General features: G+C 28.7%; 2 protein-coding genes across 2 annotated transcripts; one reads left to right on the forward strand and one right to left on the reverse strand.

Annotated features, from left to right (window-relative positions):
• The first annotated feature begins 8,742 nt into the window (after nt 1–8,742).
• LOC101257011 (dof zinc finger protein DOF2.5-like) lies at nt 8,743–11,085 on the forward strand. Its single transcript, XM_004229950.5, has 3 exons — nt 8,743–8,972; nt 9,447–9,900; nt 10,401–11,085. The coding sequence occupies exons 1-3, from the start codon at nt 8,943–8,945 to the stop codon at nt 10,745–10,747; spliced, it is 831 nt and encodes a 276-aa protein (XP_004229998.1). The 5' UTR covers nt 8,743–8,942; the 3' UTR covers nt 10,748–11,085.
• Nucleotides 11,086–12,078: 993 nt separating this feature from the next.
• On the reverse strand, nt 12,079–17,709 carry LOC101257898 (uncharacterized). Its single transcript, XM_004229953.5, has 3 exons — nt 17,111–17,709; nt 13,790–13,938; nt 12,079–12,512 (listed from the first exon to the last, which is right to left on the reverse strand). Exons 1-3 carry the CDS (start codon nt 17,291–17,293, stop codon nt 12,374–12,376), a joined length of 471 nt encoding a protein of 156 aa, XP_004230001.1. The 5' UTR covers nt 17,294–17,709; the 3' UTR covers nt 12,079–12,373.
• Nucleotides 17,710–23,129: the final 5,420 nt, after the last annotated feature.

The raw sequence follows: 23,129 nt of genomic DNA on the forward strand, positions 1-23,129 counted from the left end.
TTTTTTTCGTAAATATTTCCTTCGTTTCATTTTATATGTTATTTTTTCAATAAATTATGATATTCTTTTCTTTTTTTTTATTCTTGTGAAATATTAGCCTTGAAAATATTCATTTGACCAACTTAAAAAAATTAAATAAATGATTCATGTTCATTGATTAAATTAATTAATCAAAATAAATTAATTCATACTGATAAATTGAAAACTGAGTTTCCAAAAAAATTAAATAAAGAAAAGTAAAATTGCATCACTTTTTAATACAAATACAAACTAAAAAATAACATATAAAATGCGACGAATCCACAGATTAACATATATTATTAGCAGAAATGATCATATCATTCAAACTGTAGCTATGAAAACTATCTAGACTACTCAAAGCACTAGCTAGTTTTATCCAAATATATGGTAAAATAATAAAAAAAATATTATAATTAGGCTTGCGAAAAAGCCGGTGGTATGATCCATAACTTCATAGTGTTATTCTAATTAGACTCATAATATAAAAAGGAAAAATTACATAAATTAATACATTTTAAAAAATAATTATTAATTTTAGCGATACTTTTTATTTATTACCATTTATAGCAATACTTTGTTAAATCTCTAATATGAATTAAAAGTGAATTATGTATGCAATATATATGAATTATAATTGTTTTTTGAAATATATCATGTTTGTTTGGTAAAAAATTGTCACATTGTATTATAAATGTATTAAAATGTGTGATAAATGCATTATTCATCATTAAAATTTGTATTATATGTGAATAATAAATTATTCTTTGTAATATGTATTAAACTTGTATTATAAATGAATTAAAAGTGATCAAGTGAGATAAAAATATTATTGCTATAAATGGTAAATATTTTTTTATTATAGTATATTTATGTAAGTTTCCCTATTAATATTTAACCACTGATATTGATAATTTAATTGACCTATATAATAACCTTATAATATTGGTATTTGAAAGTAAAAATTTAACTATTATAATTAATTAAAAGCTAATATATCAATTATTCATGATTAATAGTGTGGAAAATATTTTTTTCATTTAAGACAAACACATAATTTAATACAAAAAATTAAAGACATAATAAATGTTTTTTGTCCAAAATAAATTCTAAAACATAAATTTTACTATAGTATTATAAACCCATTGACCACTTTGTGTTTAGAGAGTTTTACCCTCTAAATATATCGTAAAATATAGTTCGTGTTGTAAAGAAAGCTCAGAATATAAGAAGAAAAAGACAAGAAGTATAAGATAGAGGGGATAATTTTCTTATTCAAGTATGTCTTACAAAAGGTGAATGATATCTCTATTTATAGAGTTGAGATATCACCCCAAAAGCCCCCATGATAAATGTCCAATTAGTAGGTACATAGTTATCCAAATAATTCTTATCACCTTGGGAACATGTATACATGAATACAATTAAGTCTTGAGTAAATCTAAAGGACAATCCACACAATTCAATGGATTTATAACACTCCCCCTTGGATGTCCATAGATTATGTGCCTCGTTAAAACCTTACTAGGAAAAACCCAGTGGGAAAAAGCCTAGTGAAGGAAAAAGAGTACACATATCTCATAATACGCTTTGAATGTTGCCTCATTAAAAACCTTACCAGGAAAAACCCAACTTGGGACAAAACCATAGTTAAGGAAAAGAGTACAACGCGTATTTCGCTCCCCCTGATGAAAACTTTACTTGATATCTCGGAGACGGCGCATTCCAATCTTGTATCTCAACTTCTCAAATGTTGATGTTGGCAATGCCTTAGTGAATAAATCAGCAAGATTATCACTTGAACGAATTTGTTGAACTTCTATCTCACCATTTTGTTGAAGATCATGCGTGAAAAAGAACTTTGGTGAGATATGCTTTGTCCGGTCTCCTTTGATGTATCCTCCTTTCAATTGAGCTATACATGCAGCATTATCTTCGTACATTGTGGTTGGTATATTCTTTTTCAAAGACGTTTATGCATAGTTGATAGCACCTACAACATAAAGTCTTCTATATTTGTTCATTTCAATCTAAAGAAAATATCTTCTACACCTAAAGTTAAAGTTTCAATTTATTGGGATGGCGAAATTATACATGACGGAAATATCATTTATTATAATTGTCCTCCCAAACACAATGCTAAATATCCAATAAATGTCCGATATTATAAATTTATTTCATCAATTTATAAAAGAATGGGTATAAACAGTACGATTATAATTTGATTATAGCCGAAAAATACCCTACTTCATTTTTATCACAAGGACAAATAAATTTTAGAGAGTGAATTATATATAATGACGAATCGTTGACCGACTTTTTAAGGGTTCCAAATGACTATATAGATCAAATCAAGTCAACAATACTTGGAATCTATGTTAGGAAGGAGCCTAAGATTAGTCAACAACGTTCTCCTTTATCGGTCGATGTTCATTTCTAATTAGGAAATCATAATAGCATTGATGGATTTCCGATAACTCAATCTACTGATTTTCCTAAAATGACTCATTATCAAAATACTCTTACCGACCGATATGATTTTGATTTAAACAAAACTATTAATGATAGTGATCGGTAATGCTCAATTATTATATTTCAATTATTGTTTGTTGATTTTTGTAAATTACTTATTAATTTATATTATTTATTATTCTTATTATTATATATTTTGTAGCGGTTTACCTCAGCAAGATATGAATATTGCTCCAAGTTATGGACTAAATAATTATTTTGGTTAGTCCTCACACTTTGAAATGACGAAAAATGTTGGAACATCCTCAAATTTTCATGTCTCGCCTACTTTTGATGCAGATGATTATCGCTATGTGTAACACTTATTTTTTTAAGTGAATTTTTTATGCAGATGACCATCTTCAAAGTAATTTCTTTTTTGGAAGCCATGAAAAGAAAAAGGAGAGAAGGTGAATGTAAAGATGAAAAGGTAACTTTTTATAAAGTGGAAGATTTTCTTCCACTTTATATAGTGGAATAAAAAGTATCACTTTATAAAGTGGAAGAAAAAGTTCCGTTATATATTAAAATAAACGTTATGACAATAACGGAAAACGTTTAGAAAATTGAATATAGTGAAATTTTTTCTTCCACTAAGCTTATTTCAGTTACTTACTAAAATAGTGGCTTATTTTAGTTACTTTTATATTTTTGTGGCTTATTTTTGTTCCCAACTCAATTCTTCACCAAAATGACAAGAGTGTAAAATCTTATCGCCGTATCGTTTTATCTTAAATATTTAATAAGAGTGTTTGAATAGATTTTTTTGTATTGTTTGATAAAGTATTTATAATCTTTTAATTTTAAACATAATTAAGCAAAGAATAATTAAAGAATACAGACTCAAAGTTGTCTAGTCACCAAAGGCCTAGCTAGGACCTAAGCTATATTTATATTTGAAAAATATTATAAAATATATTTATATATATTAAATTTAACATATTTTTTAATATATAAAATATATTTACATACATCTAAGGTTACTCCGTTCAGTTTATAAAATTTTTGGTTTTTTTTTTATAAATTTAAAAGACCATTCCAATTTTTCAGGAACAATTATGCACTTAAATAAAAGTTTACGATATTATTTAAAAATAGCATATATTTTTTAAATTCGATCAGATTTAATCGATTTGATTGATTTTTCATATTTTTTTGACACCCCTAATTCTAATATATGAGCCTCAACCTACGAATAATAAAAAATAAAATTACCAATTAAATAATAATTCATTAGTTAAAAGAAGGAGCAAAAATATCAATAATAAAGTTACCACTGTTGATTCAAATTGCCAAAAAAGTTAAGCCAATTTAATAAATGAAAAAAAATAATATTAATAATTTGAAGAGCATTTTGATTGTGATTTTTTTAATTATAGAGGTAGCCCGTTGAAGAAAAGAGTTGTTTTTTTGTTAATTCTTATACTTTAACTCCAAATGTGATCATTGCAGCCTACAAATAATACAATATTACTCCCCCTAAATGAAAACAAATACAAATAATTTGTTAAAAATAATTTCCATATTAATGTTGAAACAATTGTTGAGTTGCATTGATCGATGTCGTCACTCAATTCAAAAATATTTATTACATTTTTTTTTATCTTTAATACAAAATACCTAGTGGCAATTAAATAGTGAATAATTGAAATAACTGAAAAGTTATTTGTGATGAATCTATAAAATTAAAGTAATATTATTGGTACGACATGAAAATCGGACTAACAATTCAAGAATTCAAAAATCAACTTTAAAAAGCGAACTTACCAGCTCAATCACTTGAAGAGAGTGTTTGTAAAAAATACCATACAATCCAATACTTCTAGAATGAAAAGAGATCATTTTATTTTCATCATCTAAAAATAATATAACAAGAATATAGAAAAAATATTTAATACCGAAGAAAACACAGCAAAAACACTATGGATTATAAGACGTTCCTTTTTCGTTGATACAAGGAAATCGATAACTCCCCTTCACATTTTAAGGAGTCAAATAGAAATTCGATTTAACCTCATTAGAGTTTTAAGGGTTGATTTTGAATATCTCAACTCATTCAAGTCTTAACTCGTTTCAAATCTCTAATCTGAAGTGTGACCCATCGTCAGTCTTGCTAACCCAACTTTCACATATAGCAAACAAAAAATTCATATTTGTATGCTATAGCAAAATTTGCATAATTGTGCTCAATAGCAAACATAAAACTATATAATTCGCTATACATACACAATTGTATAATTCGTTGGCCTAAATTGTATAATTCGCTGGCTTATTTCGCTGCAATTGTACAATTTGTTATCCTATTTCATTGCAATTGTATAATGCACAATTGTATAATTCGCTGCAAAATTTTATAAAATTTGTTTTGCATACAATTGAATCGAATTAAAATGTATGTATATTGCATAATTATAAGTGTGTAGCAAGAAGGTATATGTTTTTCTCTCGCTTTATACAAAAACAGAAACTCAATATATACACTTCTGTTGTATATAGCTAGAGAAAATTGTATTTCACTGCAGTTGTATAATTCGTTGGCCTTTTTCTCTGCAATATTTGAAGTAAAATGTTTGTAAATTGTATAATTAAGTGTATAACACGAAGATATATGTTTTTGCATGTGTATATACAAGTTTCTCTCGCTTTATACAAAACAGAAACATAATTTATACACTTCTGTGTATAAGCGAGAGAGGCAAACAGAGGGAGAGTGACGAGCGAGAATGAGAGAGTAGCGAGCGAGATTTTTGGGAGAGAGACGCCTGACAAACTTTGGATAACGTTTGCTATGGAGCACAATTAAATCAAACCCTAGCTACTCCATTTATTTTAGGTTATTAGTTTGCTATTATATATAATTTTCCTTATATTTTATATGATTGAATTTAATAAATTCAACTTATATACACTGGTATTACAAACTTTTATACTGAAGTTATACCCTACAAAATTGAGACTTCACTCTATTTGTCAAAAGGCTATTTATAATACGATTAGTTAGTGTAACTATGCCCATATTCTAATACAGGTTTTTTCTTTTTTCTTTTCTTTTTTAAGAAAAGGTTAAATAAACAAGTAATTTTGTAGTTGAAGTGGCTAAAATTCTGGTTAGCATGTAAATGTCTTCAAAGTCTTTAAAAATCAAAGACAAGTTAATCTAAATTTTAGAGCAACTGAAGATGCCTCGACACATTAATTAAGTTCAATAAAAATGAACAAAGTTAAAATCGAAATTTACTAAAAGACAAAAATCCTTAAGATTTTTAAGACTAACAATGTTAGCCATCATAACAAGTTGGGAACCTAGTTTCAAAATCAAGTAACAATGGCTCCAAATAAAATTTGACTATAAGACAAGTTGAATTTTCAAAATTTGGTCCTTTTCAAACTGGAGAAAAGGCTAAAGAGATCATCATTATGTCTTAGCCAAAAATAAAATAAAATATGCGTGGAATAATAATAATAATAACCTCTGAATAAAACTGTTTCACGCTGAGATATTAGATAGAGAATTTTGGCCCTTCATTATTAATCTATTGGACGGTGGGGGCCAAACCCAAGTGTTAAGTGTCCCATCATCACATGTTATCCCTTTTAATTTATTTAGGCGAAATTCATCGATAATATCTTAAAATTGATATTAAAGTTTATTTAGTAGGCGTTTGGTCATGTGATATCATATCACGATATGATGTTGTGAGATGGAATTAGCGTTTGGACATGCGACTTTATACTGATTTTATCTTATTATTTCATACCATGAGATGTGATACCATATTCTCCAAAAATCATGATATAAAATCGTATGAGAACACCATATTATGATTTGAGTTATTTTAATATAAAAATTGATTCACAAGTTTATATTTGTTAAAACAATTCCACATTTATATCTACTAACTATTTCTTTCACATGTAAATAAAATTTATAATCACATTATTTCTTTTTAAAATTTATTATTCTTACCGACATAAAATTTATTATTCTCACCAACATATAATCACTTTTACTTAAATATATTAATGAAACAATTACTTAAGTGGAAAACAAATAACTTTGTAATAATTTATTTATTTGATAATATTAAATAAACAATTGAGACTATTTTAATAGTTTTAGAACTTATGGAATTATTATGTTTATGAGAAAATATACAACACCAAATTTCATATCGCATGTCCAAACAAAACTACAATTGTATGTCATGATTCCATATCGCATGGCCAAACGGATCCTTAAACACTAAATTTTGTAATTTTAAATTAGAATTATGTTAATATACTTTTAAAATATCTTATAATTTACGTACGATAGGTGAAAAATTAAAATTAGGTAATTATTAAAAAGACATTGAAACGATGGGAGAGTAGTATGTATGTATATATAATAATATGCACCATAGTGACATCTTTTTCCACTAATTTCAAAGTATTAAGGGCCCCTTTACAATTCTGTTGTCGGCTATGTACCTCTATTTCTTCGTCTTCTTTTTCTATATAGTAAAAAAAAAAAAAAAAAAGGAATATGTCAACCATGAATTTTATTATTAAATAGATCTATTGGGCATGTTGTGAGCAATGTTAGCCCGGTCAGGCATCGTACTGTAAAAATAATTTCCTTTTTGAATTCTCTAATATTTCTGGTGTTGATTGATCACATGCATGCATGTTTTTCACTAGATTTGATTTATAGTACTGAAAAGAAAAAGATTTAGATTCTTTTGTACACTATGTGTACACGGATCAGAGTAGTGTATAACATTGTAACTGTATATAAGTTAGAATAAGGGCCAGCAGAATGTACTGTTCTAAATAGAAACCAAGAAAATCAAAAAGTAGTGGACCGATCGATATGGTTGATATGAAACCATAATGTCTTCTTTTTTTTCAGAATAATTTCTAAAGGTAGTGAAGAATGCTTTAGTAAAGTGAAACACTGAAAAGTCTATATCATATATCATATCATACTTAGGTATGAAGTAATTTACTTTACGTACTAAAAAAAGCAGAAAAGAGATGGAGATAATAGAGGACAATTAGAACATGTTACATTAAAGTTTAATTAGGACTAATGATAATATTCACACGTTGCCTATCTACAAGTGACAAAAGTTGATGAACATACAAGCAATATAGTTACTAACTTGATCATATATTATCTTCCCAACTAGCAAGGAATATTGTTCCCAAAAAGTTGCAATGACAAACAAAAAATGCCAAAAATGATTTTAAATGTGCTTGACAAGTTAAATAAAATTACATCATCTTTGTATAAAAAAGACTCTGCCTTTCTCAATATAAGATCAACAACTTTAACAACAAGGCACTTTATTAGGACGTATAAAAAAATTACTCAAGTGAAATCCCAATGAAGCTTTTACTTTTTCCCACTCAAGAACAGATCGATCAACATGAGATCGCATAGACTTAATTATAAAATACTATATACATACACTCGTAATAATAAATCATAAATTTAATCAAAAACTTTAAATATTATATACTCCAGTAAATGAAAAATAAAAAATCAAGCTAGCTTGGAGTCGAGTATAGAATTTCTATTTTAAAAGAATCTAGCTGGGTGTAACTTAAAAATTATTGTAATGAAATTAAATAGAAAAATAAAACTCATTTATTCATTTACGTAGTATATTTTAATTAATATATAATTTAACAAGTTTGTATGTTTTAATTTTCTAGGTTATCAACACAAATAATTATATTCCGAATATATCTACACGAAGAAAATGGATAACTTTTATTTTCTAGCTATCTTAACAAAAATCTAAAACTTTTAGATCTATGTTTACGCTAAATATCTAAGATACTAATTAGTAGATCCGTCTAAACTTTTTCCCAAAAAATCTATATACTTTATAGTATCGAAAATTAACTTAAAGTTCTTTCACTTTGGGATTATTTATTTATTATATATATAAATGCAGTGTGAGACAGCAAATTAATCCACTCGACCTAGTGTAAAATGTATTGGGAAATTAAAAGAAAAAATAAAATGTGTGTACTTAATCGAAGCATAGGATTAATAATGCTATATATATATATATATAGTCCCTCAATACTATTAAAGGGTCAAAAAAAGGAGAAACTTAACCCCACTACAGAACATATCCATTCACAATTCCACTCAAAATATAATAGTAGATTGAATTCTCTATAGTCTATATATATATAGCTGTAGTAGTCAAAACAAACACATATAAATAATAATAATAATATCTTCTTTTTTCTTTTTTCATCATTTGATCTGGAAAGTAAAGCTAACCCCATTAAAGCCAACACACAAACAACTCAAAAAAAAAAACATTCTAGTATTTCTTTCTTTGCACTAAGGTCGATACACCTCCAGACAAATCTCTCAACCTTTTTAGTTTTTTTTTTTCCTTCTCAGAATTATGGAGTCTACTCAATGGTCGACGCATGAGGTGGGTAACATATACTATACAAATCACTTAAAATTATTTGCTTAAGAAAATTGTGTCTTTTTCTCTTCTTCAGATTAAAGTGTTTCTTGATCTCTCTTTACACATCAAAGTTCAGTGCACTTTTTTCCTTTCTTCCACTTTCCACATGATATATATCATATAAATTTTTATTAAAAATAAAGTGTTTTACTTCTTCGTTATTATTGTTTGTTTGCTTTTTCAATTTAATTTTCAAAGTTACAAGTTATCCACTTTTGTAGGCGTAGTACTACTTTTTTAGTTTTCGATCTTGATTAGGTTACTATCTGTTGTTTTGTATTTTATCCTATACTTTCTTTTTTCTAAATCTTTTTATCTTGAGATAAAAAACAAGATCTGCGTACACTTTAACCTTCTCAGAACTTGATCATCTATCCCTTTTGCATTTTCTTGATAGTTTTTGTTTGTGTATGTTTTGTTAATAATTATTTTTAGGAAATTGGAGTAGTGAAATCATCGATGGGTGCAGAAATAATGAATAAGAAGGTGAGGCCAGTGAAGGATGGGGCAATAAATTGTCCAAGGTGTAATTCAATAAATACAAAGTTTTGTTACTACAACAACTATAGCCTAACTCAGCCAAGATATTTTTGCAAGACTTGTAGAAGGTATTGGACTGAAGGTGGAACTCTAAGGAATGTTCCTGTTGGTGGTGGTTCTAGAAAAAACAAAAGATTATCATCCTCCTCTTCTTCTTCCCAAAAGCTCCCTGATCTGAACCCTAATCCCACTAGTCATCATCAAAACCCTAATAATATTGTAATTGGAAGTAACCAAGATCTTACCCTCGGATTTCGAACTGTGCCACAAGATCATCACACGTCGTTCCATGGTGTTATTCCTCAGTTTCTTGAATTCCCAAAGATGGATGGAAGCAACAATCATCTAGGTACGTATCTTAATTAAAGAATGACAAAAATCTCAGAATCGCTGGGTAATGAGATGGATGAACTCTTATAAGATTTGAACAATCCTTCTCATTTTGAACTAGCTTTTGGGATATGAGTTAGATCTAAGACCTAGTTTTAACGACATACTTATTATCTGACCATCCTATCTAAAAGAATAAACTGATACAAAAAAACACGTTTTTATTTACTTCATTATATTTTCAATAAGTCGCGGTTCTTGACCTCCAAGCCTTAATTAATCTTTTATTTACTAAATTATATATGTACTTCTATGATACCATGTTGAGTTATTGTGATTAACCATCTCATTTAAAAGATTAAATTATCAAAGAGACAAAACTTTTATTTGTATTTACCTATGTGAAGGCCTTAATTTATAGTATGATGTAAAATTCTTTTTTATAATGGTCATGGTTGCAAACTAAATGAACTCAAGTGTCTGCTCTGATATCGTATTGAAAATACTTAATTATTTCAGGTAGTAGGACTGGAATAGCCTCAAGAGGGTTTACTTCATTCATCTCCTCAGCATCAACACCAGATTTGAATGCTTTATACAATTCAGGTTTTCCATTTCAAGAAATAAAGCCTAGTGCTGGTAATGCTGATCATGCAGCTTCTTTAAGTAATAGTAATTATTCAAGTGGTGGGCCAGGGGGTCTAGAAAATGGATCAGGTGCAAGAATAATGTTCCCTCTAGGAGGATTAAAGCAACTTTCAAGTACAAATCAAGTTGATCACCTGACTAAGGGACAGGAGAATAATAATTCAACTGCTGGTTTATATTGGAGTGGGATGATAAGTGGTACTGGAGGATCTTGGTAAATTAAAGAAACATGAACAATGTGCACACAAATCTCTTTTTTCTTTTTCACGTTAATCCAGACTCCAGGCGTGGGATTACACTGGGTTGAGTATGTTGTTGTTATACGTGCTTAGGTTACTAATAATTTGTTTGTTCATGTTTAATTAGAACTAAGTACGTACTAACATATATGGTAGAAGATATAGTTGATCTGGTTATATTGTTGTTAATTTGTACTAGGATTATTTTGAGATTAGGGAAGCTAGCTTGATTAAAGTAAGCTTCTAGGGTTTCTGTGCTAGCATGTATGTATGTATTATATATGATCAATTATAATTACCGCCTATATTATTAGCTACATTTTGTTCTGTTTAATGAACTAATTTGTCGATATAAACACCTTCTCTTTTTTTTCAGTCTCTCTCTCCATAAATAATTATATCCCTAATTTGAAACTAATTTAACAGGGTGTGAAAGATCTGTACACACTTGATAGTGTTGCAAAGTTATGTACCTTAATCTTAGGTTCAGTTGGTGCATATAGGGATTAGGATACATTTTCTTTTTCTTTTAGAGAGTTGAAATTTATTTTTATTGAAAAATTGAAGAAAAGCCCAAAATCTTTTCAGAAAAATAAAAAGACTGAATATCGTTTCCAGAAAAAAAAAAGAAGACTGAATATGGAACCTATTAAGTACTTGCAAAAAAAGTATGTGAAAGGCAACCATCTTAATTACCAATAGTTATTTGAAATTATAGAATTAGTAGATGATCAGCTATTATTGGATTGATTGAAGTTCTTTGGTCTTAACATTAAAATAACAATACTGATAGTTAACAACGCCACTAAGCAAATTGTAATTTTCAAACGAAAAGGGAACCTAACTGCCACAACCAATACCTAATCCTTTTCTTTAAATTATTAATTAGTTACTACCAATTTCTTTCAGTTCCTAACATACCTGACTACTGAAGGATAGACCGTTTTAACTACTACGTGTCTTCTTTTCTCAGTTTTTATTTCACGCTTACGAGAAAAAAAAACTTGTCTCCGATTTCAAAGAAAAAGCTGAGGCGAGACCGTAGCTTGACTTTTGGTCCCCCATTTCGATTTATCCATTTGACATGAAATTTAAAAAAATATATAAAAAGAGTATAAAAATCTTGTTGTTTAAACTAAAAATAAGTTAACTATATCATAGTGTCTTTGCGATTCTAAATATGTCACGTTAAAAAGTTAGAATTAAAGAGTTATCATATTCTTTTCTTAAATGAATTAAAAAGAAAAGTTAGGAGAAACAATTTGAGACAGAGAAAGTACTTAAGTTGATAGTGTACCAAAGACCGTCTATTTTCCAGCATAAGCTCAAAAAAATGCTAGTATATATAGTTCATAGAGATTGAACTAATTATAGTACTCATATAAAGTTTACAAGGAAAATTACACTGTACAGAAAACTTGTTACATTTTTATTGCTTCACTATCTAGAGAAGCAGTTGTAAAAGACATTAGCACTAACGCAGCAAGTACACTTTCCTGTCCTGACTTCTATACAGAGACGAGCTTTACGCAGAACAGCAGGAGAATGACAAAGCTTAGATGTTGAGAAACACAAACTGGAAACAAAAAAAGAAGAAAGAACCATTTACGGATCCCCATTAATTCCGAAGATTCGGACCTTGTGCATATTGGGGAATTTGGCAACAACCAGCACAGTCACAGCAATGGTATTGAAGAAGAGCATTGGTTGTTGGTAATCAGTTGTATGTGAGGCTATCAAGTACCTGTCAGATAAACAAGTAGAAAAGAGTTTGCTAAGAAATCTCAGAAGAAACATGTCATCAATACAGTAGAAAAGAAAAGGGGAAATACGAAAAATAACTATAAGGATAGCATAAAGCTTCCCTGATATGCCTCATAAAACAACTTGATCTTAAAGCTCAGGATATTGCCTATCCCCTCATAAATACTCACTGAGAGTTCGCAATGCATTAAAAGTACCAAAGACCTCTAGTGCGTGGACTGCTGGTTTCTTAAGAAGCAACTTCAATATTTAATTTTGTTTACAAAAATATTGTGTTTGTTCAAACTACCTTCCACATGTACTTTTGCATATCAAGAATCAAGTTTAGAACTATCACAGGCTTGGCATGCTACAAGGCACAAATTCTTGGTTCAAATTGTAATGGGCATAGTTACCAGGGCACCTCTATATTATTCGTCTAACCCCAATCATAATGCACATGTTTTCTCTTTTGGATTCTAAATTCACATTTTTTGTCCTTTATTCATATTAGGGTAGAAGGCTATTAGGGGTATAGTGTTCTCTTGCCGTCTGGAGGTATAGTGCCTGTCATAGGACTAGTTGTGCCTTTATAGTTCTTGCCATATATTGTTTATTGCATTTCGATTATCATATTATTTTATTGTTGTTGCTGTTTTCTCTCTTATGCTCTCTCCATTATTTTCTTCTTCTTTTTCCTGGGTTTGATACACTTGAACCAATGGTCTTTCGAAAACAGAATATACCTCCATGAGGTAGTGGTAAGATCTATGTAAACTATACCCTCCCCAAACCCCACTTTGTGTGATTTAACTACTGTATGTTGTTGTTGTTGTCCTATATTTGAGTTGATAAAATAACAAGTGGTAGGTTTCATTAATAAAAGAAAGCAGAGGCATGCCATAGCATGTAGTTTGTGCAAGAAAAAACATTTTGAGTTGATAATAATAACAGCTGGTAGGTTTCATTATTAAAAATAATTGCAGATGCACACCATAGCATGAGATTTGCACAAAAACATTTTGGTTTAAGTTACTTTATGAGGCATAAATTGGGGACAATTTATTCAATTAGCTCAGAAGACTAATTAACTTTATAGATTAAAATCAAACATAAAATTAACCATCCAACACTCTCTTGTTGCACCAAAAACGAAAAAAAGGAAAGGACAAGTATTATCTTAGCACGTCTTATTTTCCCCTTTTAGGATTTCATGATGATCACATCATTTTCCGAACCAAATTTTGAAACTCAACAGAAAAGAAAGATGGAACTTACAGCACGACAGGCACAACGGTTAAGAATTTTCTGTTACGAGTGAGCTGCTTCCCATTGTCTATTTGCTCCCACCAAGTCAATTGATTGTACATCCCCTGATCATCTGCAAATGGAGTTCCTTTCTTCCAATGGAAGAAGTGGTATGTGACCTGCATGTTGAAGCATGTTCAGTTACATTTAAAGATAACCATTTCTTTCTTTTTGTTAATAAATCACGTAAATGTATCAAAATAAATTAATCAACCCCATATCAACAGTAGCCAAAATAAAAATGAGGATGCAGCCAATCAAAGACTAAATTAAAGGAAAATATTTGGAAATTGATGTTAAAAACCATACTTTACCCAATTCTGTGTAAAAGCTTATTCGTTCATCCGCTGTTTCCTTAATAGGTCACTCATTTCATACCTCTGTAGAGCATTACCCAGTTTCTTTAGGTTGCAAAAGTTCAAGAATAATACGTTTTTCGCTTCCTTTGTTTTTAGTAAATTGAATTCATTATATAATAGTTCAAACAACAACGTGCTGAAAGTGTTTGTGATTAATTGTTAATAAATCAAATTGATCTTACTCAGTTGCTATGCCTTCTTTTAATATGAGCTCAAGTATATTTCCCAAAATTTACAGCCAACTCAGAGAAAAGGACTAATTCTGTCCAGTTTCATAGCTCAAAAGATAAAAGCCTGAGACTTCAAATCTGAAAATTCAAGTTTTCATGATTATTAATCCAATCCCTCGATTGCTTAAACCTGGCATCTTTATGACACCTAAGAGTTAGGTACAAAACCTTCAATGTCATTAGAAGGAATATAGTTGGTGATTCCAAAAAGGTCTGATATTAGTTCAATCTAAATTGGTTTCAACAACAACAACTACATCTCGATTCCAAACAAGTTGGGGTCAACTTTATGCGCATCCTCACTAACCATGTAAGCTCATTCATGTCAACATCATAGCAAATAAAAAATAAAAGTGAAAGAATAGTTAAATGAACACAAAAAAGTAATTATAATAATAATAATAAAAATAAAAGTTCTTAAAAATTTCTTTTGATGACTGAAAGTATTATATGTTTTTATTGACATAAATCTATGATAAGGTCAAAATACTCCTAGAAAAGCAATAGGATCAAAACCATAGTACTAACAAGATTAAAACCTATTCTCAACTTGTAGATAACCTATATGGATCCATTTTGTACCCTATCTTTAGCTAAGTCCTCATTCATTCCAAGAAAATGTAGGTCTTTCGAGGGAGCTTCGTTCCATATGATTTTAGGTCTATCTCATCTCCAAATTAGCTTCAACAACATATAATGTGTGAATGCGTGCATATGCTTGTTCATTTTTCAGGGGACGACCAGTATGGATGAGAATAGACGTAAACTGAAGCTGAGTTGGAATAAAAGCAAAAGTGAAGGTAATGAGATACTTGGAAGTTGGAGAAAGCAAGACATAAGATGAGAAGGGAAGTAATCCAGTTAGTTGATTGCCAATTGTTTACCCCCTCTAACCAAAAGCAACCCGAAAGTAACCTTATTATACTTGTGGGTTGTGCAAATGTGTTGCAATAACTTTTGTACATCTTATGAAATCCATATAAGTGACAACGGACCCATGTTAAGAGGTCAAACGGTTAAGAGGCCCTGATTTCAATTTCCATGTGTTATTTGTTTTTTAATTAACTATAAGATCTCTGTGGGTATTTGTTTCACTACTAACATGAAATAGTTTTGACAAAGAGGGTATTGCGTCAAAGTGGAGGTGGCACGAGTGGAAGAAGTACTAAATATCCTAGGACCTAGTTATTTTCAAGACAAAGCTAAAACTGGTTCCTAGTTATAGAACACTAAAAGGTCACTAAAACGAAGCACATTGCTTTGTTATAACTTCTAAGTAGTCAAAATATTCCAAGGTCAAACTACCTTGTAAAGACTGCAGTTAGCATAAAGCTTTCCTGCTATCATCTAAACCTGATTATATCTTGAAAAGCCATGGAAATGCCCACATTGGAGTAGCTAGATGTGCATCAGCAGCTTACTTTGTCAATTAGCAAATAAGAACAGACAGACAACAACAGATAAAAAACAGCTACTGTTAACGAGCTAGGACATTTTCAGGGCACGAACTGGCAGGAAAACTTAGACACACAAGAGCCTCACATATTATATGATTATTTGGCTTTTTCTATATAACTCATGCAGATTTTATTAACTACTTGAGTTTTTTCTTAATGAGTGTACCTTTGAAGTAGCAAGACTATAAGATGCAAATGTAGCCAGATGGTCATCCATCAGTAGGTCTACATCTTAACACTAGATGTTATCCCAATGAACAAAACATAAATGCATAAAGTTTGACCAATCCGTAATGGTTTCATATGTTGCTTTAAAAAGCAATCTCTCTCAATAATTAGCAGCAAAGGATACTTAATCATAATTTACTTTTATGACTTTGACAAGGAGAGGTGTAAGAAATTTTCTTTCAATGTCTTAGAACTTAAGGTAGTACAGAACCTAGACTTTGGACACTCCAAAACATTGACTGAACGTTTTTCCCCTTCAGCTGGATACCAGCAGTACAAACTAGAAACAAGAAGGGTTTAGTTCAAAAGGCATGCAAATGATATACAGACAATGAAAGCAAAAACTGTAAAGCCCCAAAATCTACCAACTGCGAAAATGTTGACGTAACCAATTTTACGTCCACTCATTCTCTTCAGCAAAGACGGAGGAATATCTTTATAGGATAATTAACAACCTATCTCCATTCCATCTTTGAGTACACCATGTATATTCAAACTATATTATGCTCAGTTTGCTTCCTTGGATTAAACTCATCTTCTAGATAGAATTCTTAAAAGTGGAGTAAATATCATTTACTAGGAACTAGAAATCCTTGAACTCTAGGTAAAGCCTTGAATCAGAAACAGTTTGGGGCAATCTTCACCCATTCAATTTCACAAAAAAAAAACAATTCAAAATCTAAGGACACCTGAAGTCCCATTTAAAATAAAAAAAGAGTATAAATTCGTAAATATGGGTGAATTTTACAACATTAAATTTCGCCAACGAAATCAAAATCCTGGACCAAAAGATCAAATCTTTAACATAAAATGACTCACAATCTTTTACTCCTACAACACGCACAAGGGGGAAAACAGAGACGCTTATAGATCGAAACCAAAATGGGGGGTTAATCTTAAACCACTCGAAATCAGGATAACAATCAACATAGAGGATCAAACCAAAAATTCTCTAGAGAAACCCCAAACTTGTATGGGCATATAAATCGCGGAGAGCTAGGTTATAAGAGAACATACAATAAAGTGGGATAGATTGACGACGGTCCAAGCCATGCCAGGAGAGCAGCCAAAAGCGGTGAGAACAAGCCATGAGAAGAAGAGGATGAGTATATAGGTGGTCCATACTCCAGGGTACATAAACCAGTCTGTGTTCCGGTTCAGATCCGCCGGAGGCACTGCCTTTACATACAAATTAGCCATAATTTTTTTTTCTTTATCTCAATCAAACACTGATTCAATCAAAATCTATCAATTGTAATTGGGGTTCAGGCAAAAATTTGCTCACTTTTTCTGGGTTGCTTTGCTCCTATAGGAAGAAGGACTAATATTTTTGGAAGTTAATAGGCCACTTCATAATTATCCACTCTGCACTAATAATAGTATCTTTCTAGTTACCGTATTCATTTTTATTTGTTATATTTATATAAATAATTTCTCATTTCAATTTACTTTTAGGTTAAATTATATTAATTTAATATTGTAGATGTTTAATAATTATATAAAATATTGTGTAATTTACAATTTTTTTATATTAGTGTAATAAAAATTATATATTTTAAAATTTAAATTATTAAAATTTTGAAAAATAAAAGTGAATAAAAGAATTTATTAAGTCTATTTTTCTAACCAAAATGATGGTCTTTTATGTTTTAAAGAAATGAAAAACAGAATGAGAAAAGTAATAAAGTCTCAAAGTTAATTAATTCGCATTTCATTGGACACTTCTCCTTATATTTTTTATGATAGAAAAGGAAATGTACATTTCTCTTAAATCGACCGAATAATATATGTAACTAAACCCATTAAATAAGGGTTTTTTTGGTTGGCGGTTGGGAAGATATTTATTTATGTATTGAAATTAATATAATAATTTTTAAATTCTTTTATAATTAAAGTAGTCAAACAGTGCGTAATATATATTTTAATATCAATAAAATTACTCAATTTAACTTTTTTATCAATAAAATCATTTACCTAAATTTTATTTAAAAAATTATCTAACATAGCAAAATAAAATATCTTTTTATGCCATATAACTATAAACCCTAAAAAATAAAATTTTGAAAAACTTATTAAGAATTTTTTCTACAAAAAGTTTAATTAATAAAATGAATATTATAATATTTATATATATTTAAAACTTACTGTGTATAATGATAGGTGATTTGGTTTATAAACAAATAAAATCTTGAAAAACTTATTAACATTTTTTTTTTTACAAAAAAATTTAATTAATAAAATGAATAATATAATATTAATATATATGATAGGTAATGTTTTTAAAGAGAAAAAGCGGATCAATTGTTGTAGATTGGTGATTAATAAGAGGAATTGTAGGTTACAGTTGGAAACTTGGAATTGTTGCAGATTTTAACTTCTTTAGTTTCACTTGAATGGGGTAGAAAAACTGTCCGTTTTCATAAAAAAAAAACAATTTTTATTCGTTAATTTCTTATGATATGCATAAAGATATATAGCATTTTTTGTCTATTAAACTCTTTAATAATTTTTTTAATTTTTTTTATCTATTTATTTGTCCATTAAAAACAATTTTTATTTTGCCATATTAGATTTTTTAAGGAGAAAATTTTTCCCCATAGGGTGTTTACATCAAGTCAATGTAAATACTCGGTGCGGGTAAGTTTTATCCATTTTTAATTTAAAATTAAGCTGAATGATTTTATTGATATAAAAGTCAAACTTAAGTGATTTTATTGATACAAAATAAAATTTAATAACTTATCAAATAAATTGTTAAAATTGAGTGATCTTTTGAGATATTAACTCCCAAAATAGTAATTCTTTTCTGAATTTCATTTGGCAAAATTATAGCTCTTATTAAATTAAGAAAATGAATCTTATTAATAGAATTATAAGTTGAGCTCAGAGTTATAATAGTTACTTTTGGGGCAAAAGGACCATCTTTTTGAAAAAGATGTAAAGGAGAAATCAAATTATAAATTTTAAGGACAAACAATTTTTTTTTGAGACAATACCCTCAAACGATCGTTTAGTCATTTACTTTACATTTTTTGGTTTGGTTGTTACTGATAATCACACGCTAACTCTTAATGATGCATTCTTTTTTATTTGGTATTCACACTATTTATATGAAGTTCCTTTTTTCTTATTTGTCACGATATAATTTTACATTAAAATTAATCATATAGATATAAGTATATAAAAGTAACTTTCAATAACAAATAATCAAATAATTAAACGACTATAATTCAAATACGACATCTTTAAATTATTTAAGCTTATAATTGACACTATACCACCACAATCACCATATTGAAAATTGATTAGTCATGCAGCTTGCATGCTAAAATTATGATTATTCGTGCACTTCAAATAGAGTTTCACGATCATATTTTCACAAATGTACCACACAATCATTAAATTGAAAATTGATTAGTCATGCAGCTTACATACTAAGATAAATATTATTTATACATTTAAAATAGAGTACTTCGATCATACTTTTGCAAATGTCCAACTTGTCAGTAACAAATAATGAACTGAAGCGTCGATGCCTCGAAAAATCTTCCTTAGCTAGGGTGTTAGGGTATGAACTTAATATGATATTGGTATCAAAATCAAGTCCAATTCTATATGGATCACCAAGGTCCCACACAAATGCGAGAGTGAAAATATCTGATTCTATAAATGTATACACATCAAATCGAATCGTAAAATTTTAGAATGAAAAGCATCTGAATATGTAGAACTATAAATTAAGAATGCTATTCAAATACGAGGGGAGGGGAGTGATGAAATTGGTGAAGAACTAGAAGTACTAAAGTTCCTTACATTTTATGGGCTAAATTCCATACATGCCAGTGTGGCCATGGGCACTTTACACTGGGCCTGCATGACAACTGCCTCTTTCTAACTTCCTTCACAAACATACAATTAGGGGTGTATATGACTAGATTGGTTCTGGTTTTTCAATTATCAAATTAAATTATTTGTATAGAATTTTTAAATTTATAAATCAAATTAAATTTGGACTTTTTGGAAATTTTCAACCTCGGGTTGATTCGGATTTTTTAAATACCAAACCATTATGTCGAATTTTAAATTTATAAATCAAACCAAATTAATAAACTTCAGATTTTTGGATTTTTCAGTAAAGTTTCCATACAAACATATAACTTTACTTGTGCACAAAATATTACTTTAGTCCAACCAAAATACAATTATCTAAGGTGTTTCTTTAAAAAATAACACAAAATATGATATGAGTATTGATGACACAAAAATATTCATTAAAAAATAATAATGAAATCATCATATAAAATAAATATTGTAAAGTCATAATGAATTTAATCCTATGTTAAAACAAGTTTAATAAGTATTAGTGACATTACTAAATATTTAAGGAAAATTAAAATTAGATTATTTATTTTAATTGTATAAACCAATGTAAAACAAAAGAACAAATATTCAATATTATTGTCAATCTTAGTGTTGGATTGATTTTTGCTTTTGCATTAGTATTAATTTGATTTTGATTAAAGTTTTATTATAATTATCAATATCTATGAACTATAATCTTTATTGGATCATATTCTGAATTCTAAGTTTTTAAACTTGAAATAATATATTAAAAAATAAAAATTATGAAATAGTATAAAAAAAATATTTTAAAATGATATCAAAGTAAATGTTTTTTATGTATAAAATAAAATTTTAAAATTACATATATAATGTCGGGTTAATTTGATTTCGGGTTATCTTTTTTTAGTTGAAACCAACCAGATCCAAATATAGTCGATTTATTTTCTAATATCAAATCAAATCAAACCAAACTTCAAATCGAAAATGATTTATGATTTAATTCGATTTCGATTCGATTTTGTAAGCCTATACCTACCGTGATCAATGATAACAATTAGCATATGAACCAAATTATATGTCTTTTATATATATATAATTAAAACATGACTCATTTAAATTTGACATACTTCCTGGTTCTTCATGTTTAATTTATCTGTTCCTTTTGTATTTTGATGAATATGAATAGCTTTAAGCATTTTACTTAGACGCACTATTAAAAAAAAAGTCATTAAAGAGACATCTACAGATAACCCTCCATAAGAATGAAAGTCTTATAAATAAAAATACATGTTGACAACATGTAAAACTTGTGAATAACAACACTTATGTAAAAAATCATTTACAGTAGTGATAATTAATTAACCTTAGTGATTAAGTTCTATGTACTAAATTATCGTAGTAGTAATATTTATTTAAAAAATTAATAATATCAGTGTATATAACTTAAATCGATTTTAAATATTGATACAACACCACACTCGTCAAGTTGCAATAAAAGAACTTTTTCAATGATCCACATCAAACCCTAAGCTGTACAGCACTACAGAATATTTGCTTGCATGGTGATGTGCATGGCCACATACTATATGCACTTACTTGTACGTATCAACTTTTACAGAATTAAGTAAACTTTTTTTTGAACCGTCAAATATGTTAACCTTTAAATCCTCTAAATATCACTTTTGCGTGGTTCCAATTAGCATTACGATATTGATCCACTCAATAATAAAAACTATATTATAATAAACAGATTTGAGTCATTCACTTAAATTATAATATATTCCAAGCATGTATAATAATCTCACGATTCTTTTCTTAAATATCTTCCTTCTTATATTAATTCTTTCATGAATAGAACGGAGATGTCTAGTTACTCGATAAAAATAAAAAAGATAATATAATTTTGGGAAAATTATATATAATAGTAAACTAATAATCTAAAATAAATGGAGTAACTAGGGTTTTAATTGTGCTCCATAGCAAACGTTTGCAAAAAATTATCAGATGCCTCTCTCCCAAATATCTCGCTCGCCACTCTCCTCCAATCTCTCGTTCGCTTCCTCACTTTTATACAAATACAAGTGTATAAAAATTGTTTCTAATTGTATAAAGCAGAGAAAATTGTATAAATACATATATTTTTGTTCCCCTCTCTCCCCTCTTCTAGATCTCGGTCGCCACTCTTCCAAATCTCGCTCGCCATTCTCGCCTTTTTCACTTATACAGAAGCGAAATATATAAATTGTGTTTCTGTTTGTATAAAGCGTAAGAAAATTGTATATACACTTGCAAGTACATATATTTTCGTCCTATACACTTATAATTATACAACAAAAATACTCGTCTGCCCAGTTTCTTTGCCTTTCTCTCTTTCTCGTTTTATACAATTTTCAAATTGTATCTAATTTCTCTCTTTCTCGTTTTATACAATTCGATTCAATTGTATATTCCTTGTCAAATCTATTTTGTCTTTCTCTCTTTCTCATTTTATACTAATTCAAATGTATATAATCGTTCTATAAACTTATAATAATACAATTCGTTTTATACACTGTTTATTATACAGTTTTCTACCCAAGTGTCTTTCTCTTTCTTGTTTTATACACTTCGTTTTGTACAATTTGTTTCAATTGTATATGTATAGCGAATTATACAATTTCTATGTTTGCTATGGAGCGCAATTATGCAAAACTTTGCTATAGCATACAAATATAAATTTTTTATTTGTTATATGTGAAAGTTGCCCTATAACTTTTATACTATTAATATAATTTAAACTTTTTCCCTAGAAGGTTATTTGTCTTATTAATATTTTAGAATACAAGTTAATTGAATTCCACTTACTGTGTGTAATATAATTTTATCTTTTAATCGAATTGATAGTCATAATCATTTTTAAAAAATTGTAAAATGTAGGTCAAACTTTAACCTAAAAAATTTGATAGTTGAGCTAGCTTTTCAAATTATATGTTGTTGTTCGTGTAACGTGTGATTACGTTCCTTATAAACTAATCCAACTGATGATGGCATGCTTATCAGGTTTAAAAAAAATAGTTAAACAGACTAATAAGGAGGGATATTCGTGAAATTGTTCATGACCTAATTTGAATACATAACTAATTAATTTAATTTTTTAGACGTAGGAGTAACTAATAAGATCATTTTATAAATGTGATTGTGATGTGTGTGGGTC

This window comes from Solanum lycopersicum, chromosome 1 (assembly GCF_036512215.1).
Source record: "Solanum lycopersicum chromosome 1, SLM_r2.1".
Lineage (NCBI taxonomy): Eukaryota > Viridiplantae > Streptophyta > Magnoliopsida > Solanales > Solanaceae > Solanum > Solanum lycopersicum.